Source organism: Mauremys reevesii, linkage group 6, assembly GCF_016161935.1.
Source record: "Mauremys reevesii isolate NIE-2019 linkage group 6, ASM1616193v1, whole genome shotgun sequence".
Classification (NCBI taxonomy): Eukaryota; Metazoa; Chordata; order Testudines; family Geoemydidae; genus Mauremys; species Mauremys reevesii.
In genome coordinates, this window is record NC_052628.1 from 48,614,608 (window position 1) to 48,633,138 (window position 18,531).

Consider the following 18,531-nt stretch of genomic DNA (forward strand, 5'->3'; position numbering starts at 1 on the left):
TTCCGACATGGATTAAGGACCGGTCCTGCAAAGCATACTCATGCAAATGAACTCTTTGACTTTAGTTGGACCACTGAAAAATTACTCATGTGAGTAACAGTTGAGGGATCAAGCCAACAGGGAAAGTTCTGACACATGAGCATTTTCTTAATCAATATATATTTTTAATAGTTTAAATAATGTGCATTCTGTAACGTTTTCTATGACACGGTTTCAGGGTAAGCGAAGATCATCAGACCCAGTTCCTTATGGCTGATCATGTCAAAATGATGCTCTTTAGATGTGGTCTTTTCCCAGTACTTTGTTTTTGGACAAATTTTTACCATTGGGCAACGAAGAAAATATTGAATCCTCGTTCAGCCGATATATCAGAGTTTCTCTCCTTCTAAGTGACAAAACCCTATTTTATATCATGTGTACTCAGGAAGTAGAGGAGACAGCTAAGGCTTTTATTAGGTTTAAAATGTCCTTTGGTGCTGCCTAGTGTGCATCAGTATAGAATATTGGAAAGTTGGTATCAAACTATTTGATCTAGACACAGGATATAAGACAAATCTGCCTTCAAACCTGTAAAGAGATAAGCAAGAATCATGCAAACTCAAAAACAAAACACAAAGGCATGGAAATATACCAAAAAGATTCAAACCCAATGAAGTGGCAAACATGCAAGGTCACAATCATCATTAGAAATGAATGGAAAGGGAACTGAGGTACTTGACCATGATCTGATTAACCCCAGGGCTTCAGAGTGGTGCTCAGAAATGAAAGCTTTGTTTTCATTGAACAGATATGAATGTTCTGAGGTGTCTTGCTAACCTCTTTAAATCCCTGAAATAAAAAAGGATTAAGGAATGATTAAACAGAAGAAATATATCCTAGACAGGGGCGGCTCTAGGCACAAGCAAAACAAGCTGCTGGTAGGGCGCAAAAAATGGCGCGTCCCCCGCGGGGGGGCGGGGCTGGCAGCGCGGACGGGCCCGCCGCTGCCATGCTGCGGGGAGGTCCCGAGCCGACTGACTGGACCTGCACCATGAGCGCAGGGGGCGGGCGCGTCCGCGCGCGCTGGGGCTGGCGCAGCCATGCGCAGGCGGCAGCAGCTCAGCGGCCGGACCGCGGACCGCACCGCGCGCAGCCACGCCGAGCCGGCCCGCGCGCAGGACCAGCGCCAGCGGTGCCAGTCATGCCAGCGGGAGGTCGCTGCTCCGCTCCTCCCAGCCGCTCCGCGCGGCGCAGCGGCTGGGGGCGCCCCAAAAGCCGCCTGATCCTAGAGAACACTGAAAAGGGCAACTGAAGGATTGCACACTGGGAAGATTCATGGTCGATTATTGTCCTTCCACTCCTAACTTCATGTTTTCATACAACCTGCTCCATGGGTATGGAACACCCTTCCAAGCCAGATTTGTCAGACCCTCATCCACCTAAACTCTTGGGGTGAAATCCTGTCCTCGTGTAAGTCTGTGGGGGTTTTGCCAGGCCTGGATTTCACTCTCCAACCTTCTCTGAGGCCCACAATCACAAACAAAACAAATCGAATCCACTCGGAAATATTATTCAAGTTATTTCCCTCTTCTGAGTCCCCTAGTACATGCCATGTTCTCTATCTGCCTTGTAGATTGCCAGCACTCTGGTACTGTATCTATATAGCTCTGAGCACTTTGATGAGACACAATTAGTAATAATAGACTCTGTGTGAGCTCCTAAAAATATTTTGAGGTTAATTAAACCCGCTTGGGCCTGATTCTCATTTACACCTAGGCTATGCCATACCACTCCTGCAGTGCATGGGGACCTTGACGTGGGTGCAATTTACACTCGCACTCACTTTAAGGCTCCTTTATGCTGTCAAATCAGTGAAAATGCAAATGAGAATCAGGCTCCTTTTCTTGAAGCTGTGCATTTTAATGAGGATATCAGGTGGGTAAGAAGTACAATTTTTACTGGACTGTTTAAAAATATCCTCATGCAGAAGTGAGAATTGTTGTGTAAATACAGAAACCTTCTGAGGTGTCTTAATGAGGTTGGTATGAAGGATGTGATCTGTGAGCCATTTAAGTAATTGGGATTCATTTTATCCTAGTTTAGCCAAAGGACTATTTTTACAAAACTCAAGGTAACTCACAAAATCACAGGATAAGAGAAATTTAAGCATCACTTACAAGCTTGCTTTATTTCTTGCAATTCCCCATGTACCTCCATGAATAACTAATCTCTGTAAATAACTGTTTGGAGATCAAATGAGACAGAGGTGAGGATAAGAAAAATTCCCACTTGTATTCTTTATAGGATAAAAGACTTATCAGATTACAGCTCACTGGTTACTTCAGATTTATATAATTATTTATACAGTGCACCTAAGTGTGCTAGGCATTTATAGCCCTTGGTCTTTGCAGAGAATATGGCTATTGTGTGGCGTTATTTTCTATATGTCTATACTTTCACTGCTCATGAACATATGGTGGATTGAAGTCTATCAAAAGTTTCCTGTGCATCTATCACTAAAAGTAATGACAGAAGCCCCAGTCCTTGGATCTGGCTCAGCTGTGCTTGGCTTAGTATCAGGGCCGGCTCCAGCTTTTTCGCCCCTTTATTTGCAAAAATGCCAAGCAGCGAAGTGAAAAAAGAAAAGGTAAAGCCGCGATTGGCGGCACTTTGGCGGCAGCCCCACCACACCGCTTCATTCTGTGGTGGCAGTTCAGTGGCGGGTGCTTCGCTCTGAGAGGGACTGAGGGACCCGCCACCAAATTGCCGCCAAAGACCCGGACATGCTGTCCCTTTCCACCTGCTTCCTTAGCCTGGAGCCAGCCCTCCTTAGTACATGTGGGGATAGGGAGATTTAGGCGATCTATGATTTCCTTTGATCCCCATTTCAGTTAGAACAGCCTCAAGGGACTCACCAGCTTAGCAGTTAAGTCAGATTTAAGGTTGCTTTATACCACCAGTGCAGTGCAAGGCAGCTCTAATGGGGCCAAGGATCCAGCCAGGAGATTTGGGAGATTTATTTGGCAGTGTTTAAATAAAACCATGAAGGATGTTTGTGGATTTTTATCAGATGAATGTCTGTCCTTGTCAAAAAAACTTTTCTGACTAGTTGTAAATGATTTTGGGAGAAGTGATTTTAACTCAATTGCTTCTGGCATCCTGTTGTGTTTTGAACTCAGCATTATGGACCCAGTGTGCAGGCCCTTACAGTACTTATTTGGGTAACTGTCATTGCCCTGAGCAGTCCCATTGATTTCTCTGGGAATATTTATCTGAGTAAGGGATTGCAGGGTCAGGCTTTAACATTTTTTTCTGAAATACAGGCACCTGTTTTTGGTGTGTTGCTAAGGTACCGGTTACAGGCAATGCCTGTCTTACATTGTGTATCGTTCGTCCATCACAAGAGACTATAAAGCTCCAGTCATGCAGTGTTACATAAATAATAATAATATTTCAAACAGAATCTAAACCTCCTTGATATTTCAATCTCATTTTCAGTTACACATTATTTGCAATGTTTTGTCTGCTATGTCTAACTTTGACATTATAACCTTCCCATGTGTCATGAACAGATATCTGCATGTAACTATATTACTGCTATGAAGAAAGCTAAAGAACTGAATTTTCACCCTAAAAGCCTCAAAACAGTTAATATGCATATGAGAGAGTGGGTTGGGTTTAGAATATTGTTCTCAATTTTGCACTGAACAGATCCAATGAGTTTTCAAGTCTATCAAAGGTTTATGTACAGAAATAGAGTAAATGCTACCAATCCTTCCTCTGGGCACTACTGCAATACACATAAATAATAATAATAATAATAATTAATAATTGCCTTTTTTATTGAATTACTGTGTGTGCCAGTTGTAAGAGTGAGTGTTTATTTGGCATGTTCAGCATATTTGTTCAAATAGCCATCAAGTATGGTTTCATATAGGGTTATTTTGCCTTCTAGAAGCTTTAACATAGAAGAAGAATGACTAGCACATTTTCTCGTCTCCTGGCTGGCCGCAGAACTGCTGTGCTCTTTGCAACAGTTAGCACAGGGGCCTTAACCACCGGATACCTATTGAATCATCAGAATGTGAGAGCAGGATCCCATGAAAGACGAAAACTCTTTCCTCCAAGGTAAGTCATTTGGGTTAAACCTTCCACTGAGCACCCAGCCCAAGTAGCTGCTGAAGCTCACTGGGGGGACTAAGATAGAAGGAATTATCCCCCAGCAAACTGCAGAGCATCTGCAGAAGTCATCATGGCCCAAATGTGGCACCTATGGATGTGGGAAGGGAGGAGCTGAGAATGGGAAGATCCTTGTAAGTTCAAAATCTGAGAACAGGATCTCTCACTAGTAACCCTGGTTTTAGATAGATTCAAAATAGCATGAACAAAGCCTTCAAAACGAGAAAGTGCAGACATGGATGAAAATGTAAAAAAACAAAACAAAATCACACACACAAAGATTGTCAAACCTCAAATAAAGTTCAATTTTGGTTCACATTTCAGGCAAAGGTTCAGGATGGTTTTCATTAACTTATCAGTCCTCTAATTTCTAGGAGCTAATTATCAGTGTAGACTCTACTGAAGGGAAGTTTTTTATATTTTTATGTACAAATGATAAGGTGTTGGCCATGGTAAATACATAGACGAGACACAACTGCTCTGCCTGAAATATTCCCACAGCAGCTATAAACTGAATGACGGCGCACAGAAGCTAAATACAGCCCTGATAGGACTAGGTTGACTTCTCTGGACTTGTACTAGCTTGACTTTGGCCCTATTTTTGAAAAATGACAATATGGGCCAGTTTCTGATCCCCTTATTCACAGTGACTAACACCATATTCCACAAATAGGCCCCACTGAGGTTGCTGAGATTCCTGTTAGAGCCGGGTGCTACTAAACCAGGGTAAAGATATCACAGTCTGACCCCTTTAAAAGCATTACCAATGCTTTAGCAGAGGACTTAGCCACATCTTCACAGAGCAGTAACTAGGGCATTGTTGCACTCAGGGCGAGTAAGCATATTTGCACCCGCTACCATTTTTTCCACTTCATTTTTCTGCCCCGTTTTCCCACCCCCATGGCTTTGTGCCCTGGGCAGCTGCCTAGCTCACCCTGCCCAGGTTGCAGCCCTGTCACTTCACATGCTACGAGCTGAAGATTTTCTTTACTAGTGGATTATAATACTATACAGCTGTCTTTAAATAATAAGATAATTAAAACAACTCAGAACTATTATAATAGGGCTAGATTTTCTGCAGTTATAAATCAGAATAGCTCCACAGATGTGCACAGAGTGACACTGATTTACACTAGCTGAGGATCTGGTCCACTAACTTTACTTGTACCTCAAGTTTTATCAAAAGCACAACCAAATGAATTCCGAACATTGTTCATGTTCCTCCTAGCTCTGCTAGTGCTTCCCACTTCCATTGTAAATAACTTTATGTACTGCTAATGTAATTGGCAGCCAGTGCAGACGATGGGGGGTGTTGATAAGAGCTTGTATGCTTTTCTTTCCTTTCTAAATTTTAATGCCATGCATGTATCAAGCACCAGGCATGCTTTTAAACTCTCTGCTATTTACCTCAACCTTCCTGATCTACTGCAGAGAATAATATCCATCAATGCGTGGTAGGATGACACAACTTTAGTTTAAGAGAGGGAAACAAGCAGACCAAGTAAGAACTCTTTCTGTCCCCTCTCCTTCTGATATGTTCGTAACCTGGCAAAAAGAACCAAGAATTACTGTTTGTTACCATATTAAATGCATTTGTCTTTTTCACCCCTCAGTGCAGACTATCCTGATCTCCGCAAACATAACAACTGCATGGCTGAATGTCTCTCGCCAGCAATATATGCTAAACTAAGGGATAAGATGACTCCAAATGGGTATACCCTGGACCAGTGTATCCAAACTGGTGTTGACAATCCTGGCCATCCTTTCATTAAAACTGTGGGCATGGTCGCTGGTGATGAAGAGTCTTATGAGGTGAAACATTTTTATTACACTGTAATGTTTAGTTTGTACATTATACTTCATGAGAGCTTGTTAGGACAGCACAGATATTTCATGAGAAGTTCACTTTTAAGGTAAATAGCACACCAGAGTGTGTATAAACCACAAACCATATGGGTAATACTGGTGTTTTCTCAACAGGAGGTACAATGAACAGGAAACATCATTAAAAGAGCCATCTATAATGTTATCAAGGGTAATGAAGTGTGGGCTCACAGGAACAATATTTTATTTGCTTGCAATAGCTACACTCCCTCCTGCTGTTAAATTCAGTTTGTGGCAAGACTGCAGAAACATGTCACCAAACTGAAATGATGTAGAAATTATATTGTAAAAAAACAAACATGGTAGAAGTGAGAAGAAATTTTCTTCTGAAATATGTGGGATGCCTGGTAGCTAGACACTAGGGCTTTAGGGGCATGACAAATACCAAAGATAGAGACATAGGATTAGGCTATTTTAATTCTGAAATATGAAGTCTGAGACCTGGAAGAAACTGGCTGACACTACAGTCAATGGGTCCCTGCCTATATTATGCTGGACTTTTTTATTATTCGTTCTCTTAATAGTAACAGCCAACATCCCAAATACTGGGCTGCTAAGGATGGGGTTATGATGCAGCTGACTCTGTTTCATTGGGCTTGGAGCTGTGAATGAGCCTCCTCTGTGAAAAGTGTATATATCATCTTCAGTGCTCAGTCATCAGGATGCATACACATCATTCCATCTGGCCAAACTGAAAAATACAACAGAGTTCTAATTCTCTACTCAGAGGAGGTGGGGTGGGGCAGGAGAAAATAATTGCAGCTAAAGTTAACCACCTTAGATCTCTATGCTCAGATATTATCAGCCTTAGAATTCTCAGGGGAAGGTGGGAGCCAAGTCTATTGACCATTATTTCTCCCTCTTTTCCCAACATTCCTATACTAGCCCCCCTCTAAGTCCTTCCCCTCTCGCCTCCCCCATTAAACTGCTAATTTCATTCACCTACTGTTTTGATATAAGGTGAATATTCTATCAAAGAACTACAAGTTAGAGAGGATATTGGAGTCTAATGGATAGGGCCCTGGATTGGACTGAGTCTCAGGACACCTGGGTTCTTTTTCTAGCTCTGCGACAGACCTGCTGTGAAAAAATCACTTTGTGCCTCAGTTTCACCATGCACCCTTCATCTGACTTAAATTGTAAACTCTTTGAAGCAGGGATTATCTCTTAACACAGACATACTATGTTGCTTCAGACTCCAGTCTTCACTGGAACCACTAGGTGCTACTGTAATACAAACAAATAATAGTAAGTGAGAGCCTGATTACACCAGTTTTAGACTAGCAGAATTCTGCTGACTTCAGGAGAGTTCTGATTTATTCTAGTTTAATAGAAAGGAGAATTGGGCCCCATGTATCCTCTGATGATCTTTGGAGAGCTCCTTTGCTCCAAAACCTCAAGCTGGCTATCAGAGTAGTTAGAATCAAGAAGAAACATACGTATACATTTATGAGATGTTATATGAGAGTGTAACACACATCCCTAGAAGGATCAGCATCACTGGGGACTCTGGATCACAAAGCATGAGCATCTCCTGGCTGAGCTAAAAGACCCTTTCTTGTCAGCACATCAGCTGTAGCAGACTCATCAACCTCTCTGTGGTCCAACCCCTGCAGTGGGACAGAGATCCACGCTGTGTAACCATGGATTACAAGAGGTAAGGAAAATGGTGTTAAAAATATTCAATGCTGGATTAATACATCTTTAACTCCACAGGTATTTGCTGAGATTTTTGACCCAGTTATTAAAGTGAGACACAATGGCTATGATCCATATGTAATGAAGCATCACACCGACCTGGATGCATCCAAGGTAGGATCAAATTTTGAATCCTTAATGCTTCAGCTTCCTATCATGACATTATATTGTATTTCATAGTTTAAAAAATGTTCCCATCTCCAAAGAAAATAAGCTTAGGGATAACAGAACTGTGATGTCACAATGGCTGAACTTATCAATGCTTTATTCCTCCTTCCCAAGCAACTTTTTATATACAATGTGGCACATCTATAAAAGAACGAGACTAGGTTAAGTGATGTCTGATTCTGTCCCCTGTCCCTCTTATGCAAGGGCCTGTGTCCTAGATGGCACATTAGATTTAAATTATGTGATCCTCCCCTTCCTTAATGTCCAGGCAGAACAGTATCCCTTGTATTATTTATTTAAATCTTAAATCCAATTTATTTTTAGACTGATCCCAAATTTTATAATTTCAATGTGCTAAAGATTTTACTACTGTCCAGAGTAAATGAATTTTAGAAACTGGAGGTATGGTGGCTGGGTAGGGGACAGTTATGGCTTTTGGTACCCAAAGAGTCATGGGAAATGGTTTTATTTGCTTTGGTAAATAAGAGTCAGTTTTGAGGATTTTGGTCAGGAGTTGGTATGTATTCCTCTCCCTGCCACACACACTTTGAGCATGGGCAGAGGTGACTTTAAATGTCTTCCTGGAACTGTTTTCCTGATGCTGTTATTATTTCTCCTTCATAATTTGCAAAAAGACCTGTTGAGCTGAACTCTGCTGTTTTTTCTGCTGTTCCACCAATCATTTTGGGACCTCTTCCATTTTTCTCTGTGCATACAGTGTTCAGTGCCACCCTGAGATCACATGTAAGCAGATAGCATTCCCCCCTGTTCCTAACAGAAGGCTGAATGGTGCTGAACACCTCTATTTGGTTCTATATAAGTTTTTATACTACACTTACCACTGTAGTGTCTGACTGCCACTTTGACCCCAATCTAGCAAAGCACTATGGGACTATTCTTACTTAAGTTAAACATGTACTTAAGTGTTTTGCTGGATCAGGATTAGAGGTACTGTGCACTTTGCAGGATGGAGCCCAGAGTGCGCGCACACACTATATATGATCTAAATTTACCCACTTCCCTGGGATTTCCTTTATTGTTGTCTTAATTAGCAACAAATATAAGCATCATCTTGGGTGTGGCTGTTTCTAAGCAACTTCTGCCCTTGTCCCTAGTTCTCTGTCTTTCAGGGAGCTATTGAAACAATGTGATATGTCTGGGTTGGAGTGAAGAGGGCCCACCTGGTCTATTTGCCACATTGAGTCAGCAAAATCACTCGGGATCTCCATGCATATTACTAGAACCTGACACCCTGATGCACCTGTCTGTTACATTTCTGAGTACCCAAAATTAGTTGTAATCATTTGGCTGAAGAGAACATATAAAGGAACATTCTTTACATAGAAAGGCAAATTTTAAAATTACTCTATGTAAAATGGGGCACGATGTGTAGATTTTCATTTCTTTCATTAGATTACCCAAGGTCAGTTTGATGAGCGCTATGTCCTATCATCACGTGTACGTACTGGTCGCAGTATCCGGGGTCTCAGCCTTCCCCCTGCCTGCTCCAGGGCAGAGAGAAGAGAAGTAGAAAATGTTGTGGTCACTGCTTTGGCTGGGCTGAAAGGAGACCTTGCTGGAAAGTATTATAGCCTGACCAATATGTCTGAGAAGGATCAACAGCAGCTTATTGATGTAAGTACACACTCCAGTCTGGAGACTTGGAAGATTTTCATTAATGTATATCATTTAATCACATTTATTTTTATTCCTGTCTTTCTCTCTCATGCATACTTTCCTGCTTATGTAATGAAGATACTTAATTATAACAGTATTCCTGTAGTTAATGGTCAGTGTGAGTTTCTATTATAAATCCCAATTGTTTTGGCTAAAATATTGGCTTGGGCTAAAACTTTACACACATGGGTTGTATTCCAGGAGTGAATTTTTGCACCAAATTAAAATTATATAAATATGGCTACAGTCACCACCTTGGTCAATTAGTAGCTGAAATCTGGGACTTTGTGTGTCAGTTTCCGGTTTGGGGCAGAAATCAGTCACACAGAATCAGTATTTTTTTAGTGCAATTTGTTTATTTACAAAATATCTACCCATCCTGTTTTCCTGAACTGTGATAGGAACAAACACCATGCAGGCAACATAAGACCTAATCCTGCAATCACTAAAACATGTGATTTAAGGATTTGTATGGAGGAAGCATAATGCTTTTGGTCATGGATTTTTGTCATATCAACACATTACTGTATTCAGATGATTTGAGATATAAAGGTTTGCAAGTGCATTACTGGCATAACAGACAATAAAAATGTATTTGGGTTAACTATCTTAATATTTTGAAGTCCTTAAATATGTATTTTTGCAAGCCCCCAACAATGATTATATCCTATCAGCTGTATTTAAAGAACATTAGTCCATAAAATAATAACCAAAATTATGTTAAAGTACTGTAATATAACTACCATTAATGCTGCTACTTGGTATCACATTCAGATTCAGCCCAAAGGAACTGGTAAATCAGCACAAAACCAAAAGCATGAGTTAAGAGTTTATTTCATAGAACCATAGAAATATAGGGCTGGAAGGGACCTCAAGAGGTTATCTAGTATATCTCCCTGTGCTGTGGTAGGGTTAACTATCCCTAGACCATCCCTGAGACGTGTTTGTCTAACCATTCTTAAAAACTTCCAATAACAGGGATTCAGCCTCCCTAGGTAACCTGTTCCAGTGCTCAACTATATAGTTAGAAAGTTTTTGCTACTATCCACCTAAATTTCCCTTGCTGCAAGCTAAACTGATTTCTTTGGTTCAGCAGCTCCCTGGGGAAGGATCAGTTCTTCTGCTTACTTAAGCAGAGAAGGGAATGGTGGTAGAGAAAAGCATTTCATCCGTAACTGATTCATGCTAGTTCCATCTGTCTGCTGGTACCTACAGGAGAAACTGGTACTGGGTACAGGTTGCACTAGGAGAGAGAAGGGGAAACACAACAGAAGCAGAAGTGTAGAGTTTTTCTGGTCTAATGGAAATGCAGTTTCATCATTCATGTAATGTGTATGATCAAGAAATGACTGTACTAAGGCCATGAATATACTAAGGACTTGCTTCTGCAATGTAAGATAAACAGATGGACCCGCACCTTCTTCTAGTTCGATGGGGCTCCATGCTAGCACCAGTGGGGGTCCAACAGATACAGGGGCCTAAAATCCAAAATGGAGAAAAGAGTAAAGCTTACTATCCTGTCTACATCGTCTTATTTATACTGGACATCCTTCCTCCTCACCCTGCATCAGACCCTAGATAAGTCATTTAAAATTAAAAAATTGACACGATGGTCATTGAGAGCTAAATATACCCCCTTGTTCATAACCTTCCAGCGCAAATGTGAAAAATCAAATACTTATTTGCTTGCAGGGGGGTGGGAACAGGTCAGTGAGAAGAATCAGTTGAATGAGATTAGGTCTTTCGGCATGGTACATCACAAACTGTGCTGCCTAGTGCTACAGGTGTTCAAGCAGAAATAGAATCTCCCTTTGAGAAAAAGAATGAATTGGTGGTACCAAAAAGTACCAAACCACACACTACTTTCATTTCTTCCATGATATCCTACTCAAATGAAATTGTGAAAACAATATGCTCGAGATATCTTATTTGCAGGGTTGGCACTAGACATTTTGCCATCCTTAGGCCCCCCCACTCTGAAAACTCTGTACATAATGGTTTGCAGTAATGTACATTGCTGGTCAGGCCTCAGCTGGAGTACTGTATCCAATTTTGGTCACCAATGTATAGAAAGGCTGTGGAGAAACTGGGACGGATCCAGAGGCGAGCGACAAAGATGATCAAAGGCTGAAGGAACTGGATATGTTTAGAGGACATGACAGCGGTCTTCAGATACTTGAATGGCTGCCATAAAAAAGATGGAGAAAACTGTTCTCTCTTGCCACAGAGGGCAGGACAAGCAGCAATGGGTTCAAACTCCAGCATAGCAGATTGAGATTAAATCTCAGGAAAAACTTCCTAACTGTAAAAACCATAGGACAATGGAACAGACTGCCTAAGGAGATTATGGAAGCTCCTTCTTCCTTCCAGGTTTTCAAAAGGAGGCTGGATAGTCATGTGTCTTGGATGGTTTAGACCATCATTTCTCAAATGCGGCCATCAGCAGATTTTTTTATGGCCATGGCAGCCACCAAAGCATGGGGGGAGAATGGGGGGTGGGCAAAGCATCTGTACCTCCTTGCTGAGCCCAGCCATTGCTTCTGAATAGCTGTTATCAAGGGAAGCAAGATGCACCACCTTGGTGTTTGCTCTGGCGGCACCAGCAGTGATCAGTGCCCTGCACCGCATAGCCTCCTTGGGGACTCTGGACAGCGCCTCTGGAGACACATGGGGCTGCTATGCACGGTGCCAGAACTGGCTCGTCAGTGGAGGTGGCTGTGTTTGGTTGCTGGGGTGCTCCCCTGCTCCCACCCAGCTGGAGCACGGGGAACTTGGGACTCACAGGTACCTGCAGGGCCAGCTCCAGACCCCAGCGTGCCAAGCGCGCGCTTGGGGCGGCATGCCGCGGGGGGCGCTCTGCCTGTCACCAGGAGGGCGGCAGGTGGCTCCGGTGGACCTCCCACAGGCATGCCTGCGGAGGGTCCGCTGGTCCCGCGGCTCTGGTGGGGCTCCGGTGGACCTCCCGCAGGCAGGCCTGCTGAGGGTCCGCTGGTCCCGCTGGAGCCACGGGACCAGCGGACCCTCTGCAGGCACGTCTGCAGGAGGTCCACCGGAGCCGCGGAACTGCCGACCGCCAAAGCGCCCCCCGCGGCATGCCACCATGCTTGGAGCGGCGAAATTCCTAGATCTGCCCCTGGGTACCTGGTAATTTCCTAACCCACCTTCCCCAAGGCGGGCTCTCGGTGAAGGGCTGCGGAGGGCAGAGACAGAGAGGGCTTTGTCAGAGCGGCCATCAACAAGGGTCGGTGGCTGCACTCTGAGACCATAAAAAAAAAATTTGTTTAGACACATCAAATCCTCCATCTTGGCAGGGGGTTACACTAGATAACCCTTGCAGTCCTATGATTTTAACTCCCCATGGGATGTCTTCCCTATTTTTTGTGCTGGTACCCACCCTGCATTCCCAGGAGACTGACCTCACATTAAGTAGTATGGGCCATTGTTTGGCTACTTGGAAAAGGTGTGTGCTCTTTTAAGGCCTAGGCAGCCAAGGAGTGACTTTCTACTGCAGACTAGATCAGCGTGGAGATGCTGACCCATCTCCCCCTCAGCAGGGGACTGGAAGGGGGCGGGGGAAATATAGGTCCATTCCAGTGCAGAAAAAGCCCTCTTTTACCTGGACCAGGTGGAGCAGCACCCACCCTCCCAACCATGGAAGGGGTGAAATGCCAAGTTTTGTCAGGATCTGCTATGGGCATTGTGCTAATTGCTCCTTTCTTGGGGGGGGGCTGGGAAGGAAATTTTCCCTCACTGCCAGATTGGCCAAGGTGAAGTGTGGGGGGCTTTCACCTTCCCCACAGTGGATTTGGGGGTGCTTAGTTGGGTGAAGATGAAACAGGAGTTAGGCTATGATGTCGCAACACATCATGTAAACATGGGGCAGGTACTATGTAAGGAAGAGATACAGTGATCAGATAAAATGGACTGATAAGAAGTTAACAGAGGTATTCGTTAAAGGAGCAAAAACAGGGGGGTTTCAGGACTCCTATGACTGGTACAGCTGGGAGCCAACCCCTCAGCCCTTTATAGCCACCTTAACCCTCATTTGGCAAGGTCTCAGCAGCAGGTTAGCTGGGGACCAGGATGGGTAAAGGGGAGGGCTGACAGAAGCCCCCAGGATATATGTTGAAATGATTATGAAAATACCCGCACTGTGCACTTTTATCTGTCAGGTACTCCCAGACATTTAAGAATAATGTCATGGCCTAATTAAACCACATCCAGTGTTTCCTGTCCTCCTTCCAGCATAGCCGGACAACTCTCCTTTATCACACCTAGCCAAAAATTAGCAGAACTGAGAACTGGTCACCACCAAGCCTCCATCTCCAGAAACACTACTGAGTAAAATGCTTTCTACCTGTAGTCAAGGAACTTCAGCTTTATGCGACTTATTTTTATACCAATGACTTTCTTGGCAGTGTTAAATGTTCAGAACAGCATTACTTCCCTGAATTCAGTTGTTTCTCTCTCTCTCTCTCTCTCTCTCTCTCTCTCTTTCTCCCTCTCACACACATTTTGGCTTTCAGGACCATTTTCTCTTTGATAAGCCAGTGTCCCCTTTGCTAACATGTGCTGGGATGGCACGTGACTGGCCTGATGCCAGAGGAATCTGGTATGGCATGTGAAGTGTGGAAGTTTGTATCATGTGCAAGTGATTTTATTACCTCTCTCCTTGCTTGTCCTAACACTGCATCTGCCATTCCCTAATACTGACTGCATCCTTAGCTAACATTTAAAAATGTTTTCTTTATTAATTGTTCAAGGAAATATAGAAATAAATAAACAATACAACAAGCAAATCTTTCCATTAATGCAACAGTCATGATCATCAGCCACAACACAAGGGAATATAAATAAGACTATTGGTTCAGGCTTTTAGCTTCTGTTTTCTTTTTTATAAAAAAAAATTGGCATAAAAAAAGGGCCAGCAAGTGACCATAAAAGATGAGTTATAAATGTAATCTAAAAAACATGAATGAGATATCTTAAATCATAGGTATGTGACATCAACATTGTGTCTTTTCCCCTCACTTTGTTGCTGATGTAATATTTTTTCTATCAGAACTGTGCTTAAGAATGCCTTCACACATGCAGAATAAACTGGAGTGTTACATTTCCATTGTTTAATCATCATATGTTTTGCTACTTAATGAACACCCATCATTTCTTGGAATTTGTTGGAAGATGCCATTCATATGCTTTTAGTGAGGCAGATCTTTGCATGGAAAAAAAACCTTTGCAAATAGTGCTCCACTCCAAACATTTTTGTAAATTGTGTCAAGAAAAAATTGTGTGGGACAGATTAGATGATGCTTGACAGCATCTCCAGCATTTATTGTGACTATAGCCAAACCAACTTTATGTAGACCCCATCCAAAGCCCACCTGAATCCCACAGGAGTTTTCAGTTTCAATGGGTTTTGGATTAAGCTCCTGGTGCCCAGAACAAAATCTTAATCAAGTTTTACTAGAAGAATTATAAGGATAACAAATGGGTGCACAGATTTTATGAACTGAACAGAACATGTGCAACTAATGCATGTAGCCCCAATAGATCACCAGAATAAACCAGATCTGTGTTTGCACATTTTGCCTGTGAAATATAATTTATATTGCATGTGAAATATAACTTGCTGTAACTGGAAAGTGACACTATGAGCCAGAATTTTAAAACTTGGTCTCTCTTATTACATCACAATTTGTAGATACAAATAATTATGATTTATATGTTAGGACAATTTAGCCTCAGAATAAAATCCTGGCCCCACTGAAGTCAATGGCAAAACTCTCATTGACTTCAGTGGGGGTCAGGATTTCACCTTATGAGTGGGATTTTCAAAAGCATTCAATGTTGGCCTCAGTACTTTCTTTATGGTCAATGATACAACTTCCATTTAATTCAGTGGGATTTAATTCAGTTAGACCAACACTGATCCCTTTTGAAAATCCCATCCTAAATGGCAGATGGTGACTGCAAAGCAGGTACTTGGATATTTAAGTATGTCTAATTTCACCCACAAATAACTGTCAGGACACATTTGCACCTGCAATTATTTGCATCAGCAAATTTCAAGTACAAAAAAGGAGGCCCAGCCAAAGCCAGACTGAAAGTCAAGTCCTTTATGGGCTTTAAATCCTAGACCTACTGTGCTTTTCTCCTGATGTATTATTCAGACTGTTTGTATGAACAAGTCTCAACCTATTGGTCAGGATTTATCTGATTCAGGAAGACTAATCCAAAGGCAGAGAAAATGGAGAAAAGCAAACAACAGTGATCCCAGTTCCTACTTGTCACTTTAAAAGCATGACCATGACTTATCGATTTGAAGCAAAAGTGGATACCGTGTCTCCAGGCACTTTATCTTGAAAGACAAGTCAGCATCTTTGATTAATGTAGTGTCTTGAAGCAACACTTAGCTGCCTTCTCCCAGTGCATAATTTGATTTATGTGCCAGTCGTGTGTTACCAAGTGATATAAAAGCAACTAGGATTTGATTTAGAAGAGAATACAGTTAAATAGGGTCAGGTTGCCAGGCCCCAGGCAGCATGTAAACATCAGATTTTCTTTCTTCAGAAAGCTCTAAAATCAGCGAATAACTTCCCCAATGATTAAAGATGCAGAACTCTGCTTCTCCAGTTCCTAGTTCCCCTAGCTGTGTTCCTATTGATATGTTCTTGTTAGAAGACAAAGTGTACTTTCTAGTGCCGCATCAATACAACACCAATGTAATCAATAAAGAGTGCTGTTGTCATTGTGACCTAAGGAACCTGAAGGATTATGTTACTGGTGGATAGGGGAATTAAATTGAAAAAGGCCTCAATAGCTCTTATTCTTTGCCCCGTCACTCTGATATTATCTTGCAGCACTTGTCCTGTGCACAATCATGAAAGATTACGAGCTAGGAAAGGAAGGAACCGAAATTAAACTGAGAATGATGAGAATTATTTCTGAAGGCTTATCTCATTCTTTAAAGACACCATTTTCTTCTCTCACATAGGCATAACCATGACAAAACATTTCTTATCTGGATTAATGAAGAAGACCATACCAGAGTGATTTCCATGGAAAAAGGTGGCAATATGAAAAGGGTGTTTGAAAGATTTTGCCATGGTTTAAAAGAGGTAACAACTCAGCCAGTTTGTTTTCATTTTTATTATTCCTGTTTGTTAACAATTAGAGTAGTGTCACCACTCCTTGATATGGTTAATACTGAATTCCCCTTCACTATTTTTAGCAACAAAATTAAAAAAAAAATCAATCCAAATTATATCCCCCTTGAAAAGCAACAGTACCAAGGAAATAGAGACACAGTATTGTCATATTGTTAGCCATAATGTAGGGACAATCAAACCCTAACAGTGCCAGAAGTTTTACAAAATCTAAAATCAACTGACATTTTTCTCTTTTTCTAATTTCAATGGCAATAGTTACTTACAAACAAATATGCACCACCTTGCAGTGGTTTTCACCCAACCTGTAGCACTGAGAACCTGAAATTTATTGATAGAAAAATGAAACGGATTTCACTCATTTGATGAGAGAAACACATAAAGGAAAACAAAGAGCCAAAAATAGAAAATAGATTGGATTTTTAAAATTCTGACATACGGAAAGATGATATGTGTCGGTTTAAAATAATACACCAAAATCTGTGATTTTTAGGTCAGCAAAGTCTTTTTAAATACAAACGTTGCAACCTTAGGCACTGGCCTTGGGATTAATCTATTTAGGCTTTTTATTTCAAGTTTATCAAAAACATAAAAATATGAAGAAAAAAAATCCATGTTAAAATGCTGTGAAGGTGATAACATAACCTACATCCAGTTGAGCTAGGCAATCCAGCTAGGACTGTAGGCTGCATCTGGTCCTTGATGTATCCCATTGCACTGCTCTGGCAGTGAGAAAGAGCCATCAAAGCTGCCTTAACTGAGCAGGTCAGGATTCCACCCTACCCCTTGCAGCAAGGGTATAAAGGGCATGCTAGTGGTGTGGCCAAGGGAACAATTCCCTTGGCCACTGCTGCATTCCAGCTGATCTGTAGGTGGTGCAACTCCCACTTGGGGGCTATTACCAATTGATGTACTGGGGACTGGCTTGAAACATAGAGGATCAAGCCAACACAAAAGTGACTTACAGATGCCTTTATGCCCCTCCTCTTCTCTAGAACTGTGCGGTCCCCAGTATTTGGTCCATGTTCTTCTCAGAGGCATTTACGACACTGGACATGATGTACAAGGAGATGATGCAATGCAACGCTTAGAGCCAGGGACTAGGAGTCATGGCTCCTGGATTTTATTCCCAGCTCTACCGTTGACTCTGTAATTATAACTCCTAGAGTTAGCGGATATGAACCCCTGTCATTTGACACAGGCATGAACTTTTTGTAACTCTGACACATCGCATATGACTGAAGCCAGGAAATAAAGACTCATCTCTTACCAGCAGTCCTGGTGTTGTTATAGACTCCCTATGTGACCTTGGGGAAGTCCTTTAACCTCTAACTGTATGTCAGTTAACTCATATGCAAAACGAGGATACTTAGTTACCTTCCAGGGATTTGGTGAACCTTGAATAATTAATGGGCCTGATTCTCCTCTCACATCAGAATCACACTGAAACTGCATCCTATTCTATGGAGTTACTCGTGATTTGCACCAGTGTTAGCAGTACTGTCAAATTAAAGGATTCAAAATTCAAGTGTCAGGGCTTGAAAATCATGAATTTGGGGTCCTTTTATTTGCTCTCTGGTGTTTGAGCCTTTAGGGTTCATGATTTACAGCTCTTCTCCACAATCACAAAATCTAGAAACTTACTTTGATTTCAAATGAAAGCTGAGATTCTTGTATAATTTCCTCCCTTCATAATTTAGGCTTTAAATAAAATATCAAATATCACAAGATTTGCAATAAAATCATGAGACGAAAACACCATGTATGTGAGAGGAGA

The 18,531-nt window shown here is 42.0% G+C and overlaps 1 protein-coding gene across 5 annotated transcripts in view; it reads left to right on the forward strand.

Moving 5' to 3' along the window:
• CKMT2 (creatine kinase, mitochondrial 2) overlaps positions 1–18,531 on the forward strand; it is a 35,189-nt gene that overhangs the window by 13,196 nt on the left and 3,462 nt on the right. For 4 of the 5 annotated variants that reach the window (XM_039545827.1, XM_039545828.1, XM_039545830.1 and 1 more), the window contains 6 exons: positions 3,935–4,107; positions 5,772–5,970; positions 7,759–7,854; positions 9,322–9,543; positions 14,112–14,197; positions 16,583–16,706. In XM_039545827.1, the coding sequence (XP_039401761.1) occupies positions 3,956–4,107; positions 5,772–5,970; positions 7,759–7,854; positions 9,322–9,543; positions 14,112–14,197; positions 16,583–16,706 (879 nt within the window). In that variant the 5' untranslated portion in view covers positions 3,935–3,955. Of the gene's footprint in view, positions 1–3,916; positions 4,108–5,771; positions 5,971–7,758; positions 7,855–9,321; positions 9,544–14,111; positions 14,198–16,582; positions 16,707–18,531 lie in introns of all 5 variants that reach the window. The other variant, XM_039545831.1, reaches the window with a different exon arrangement.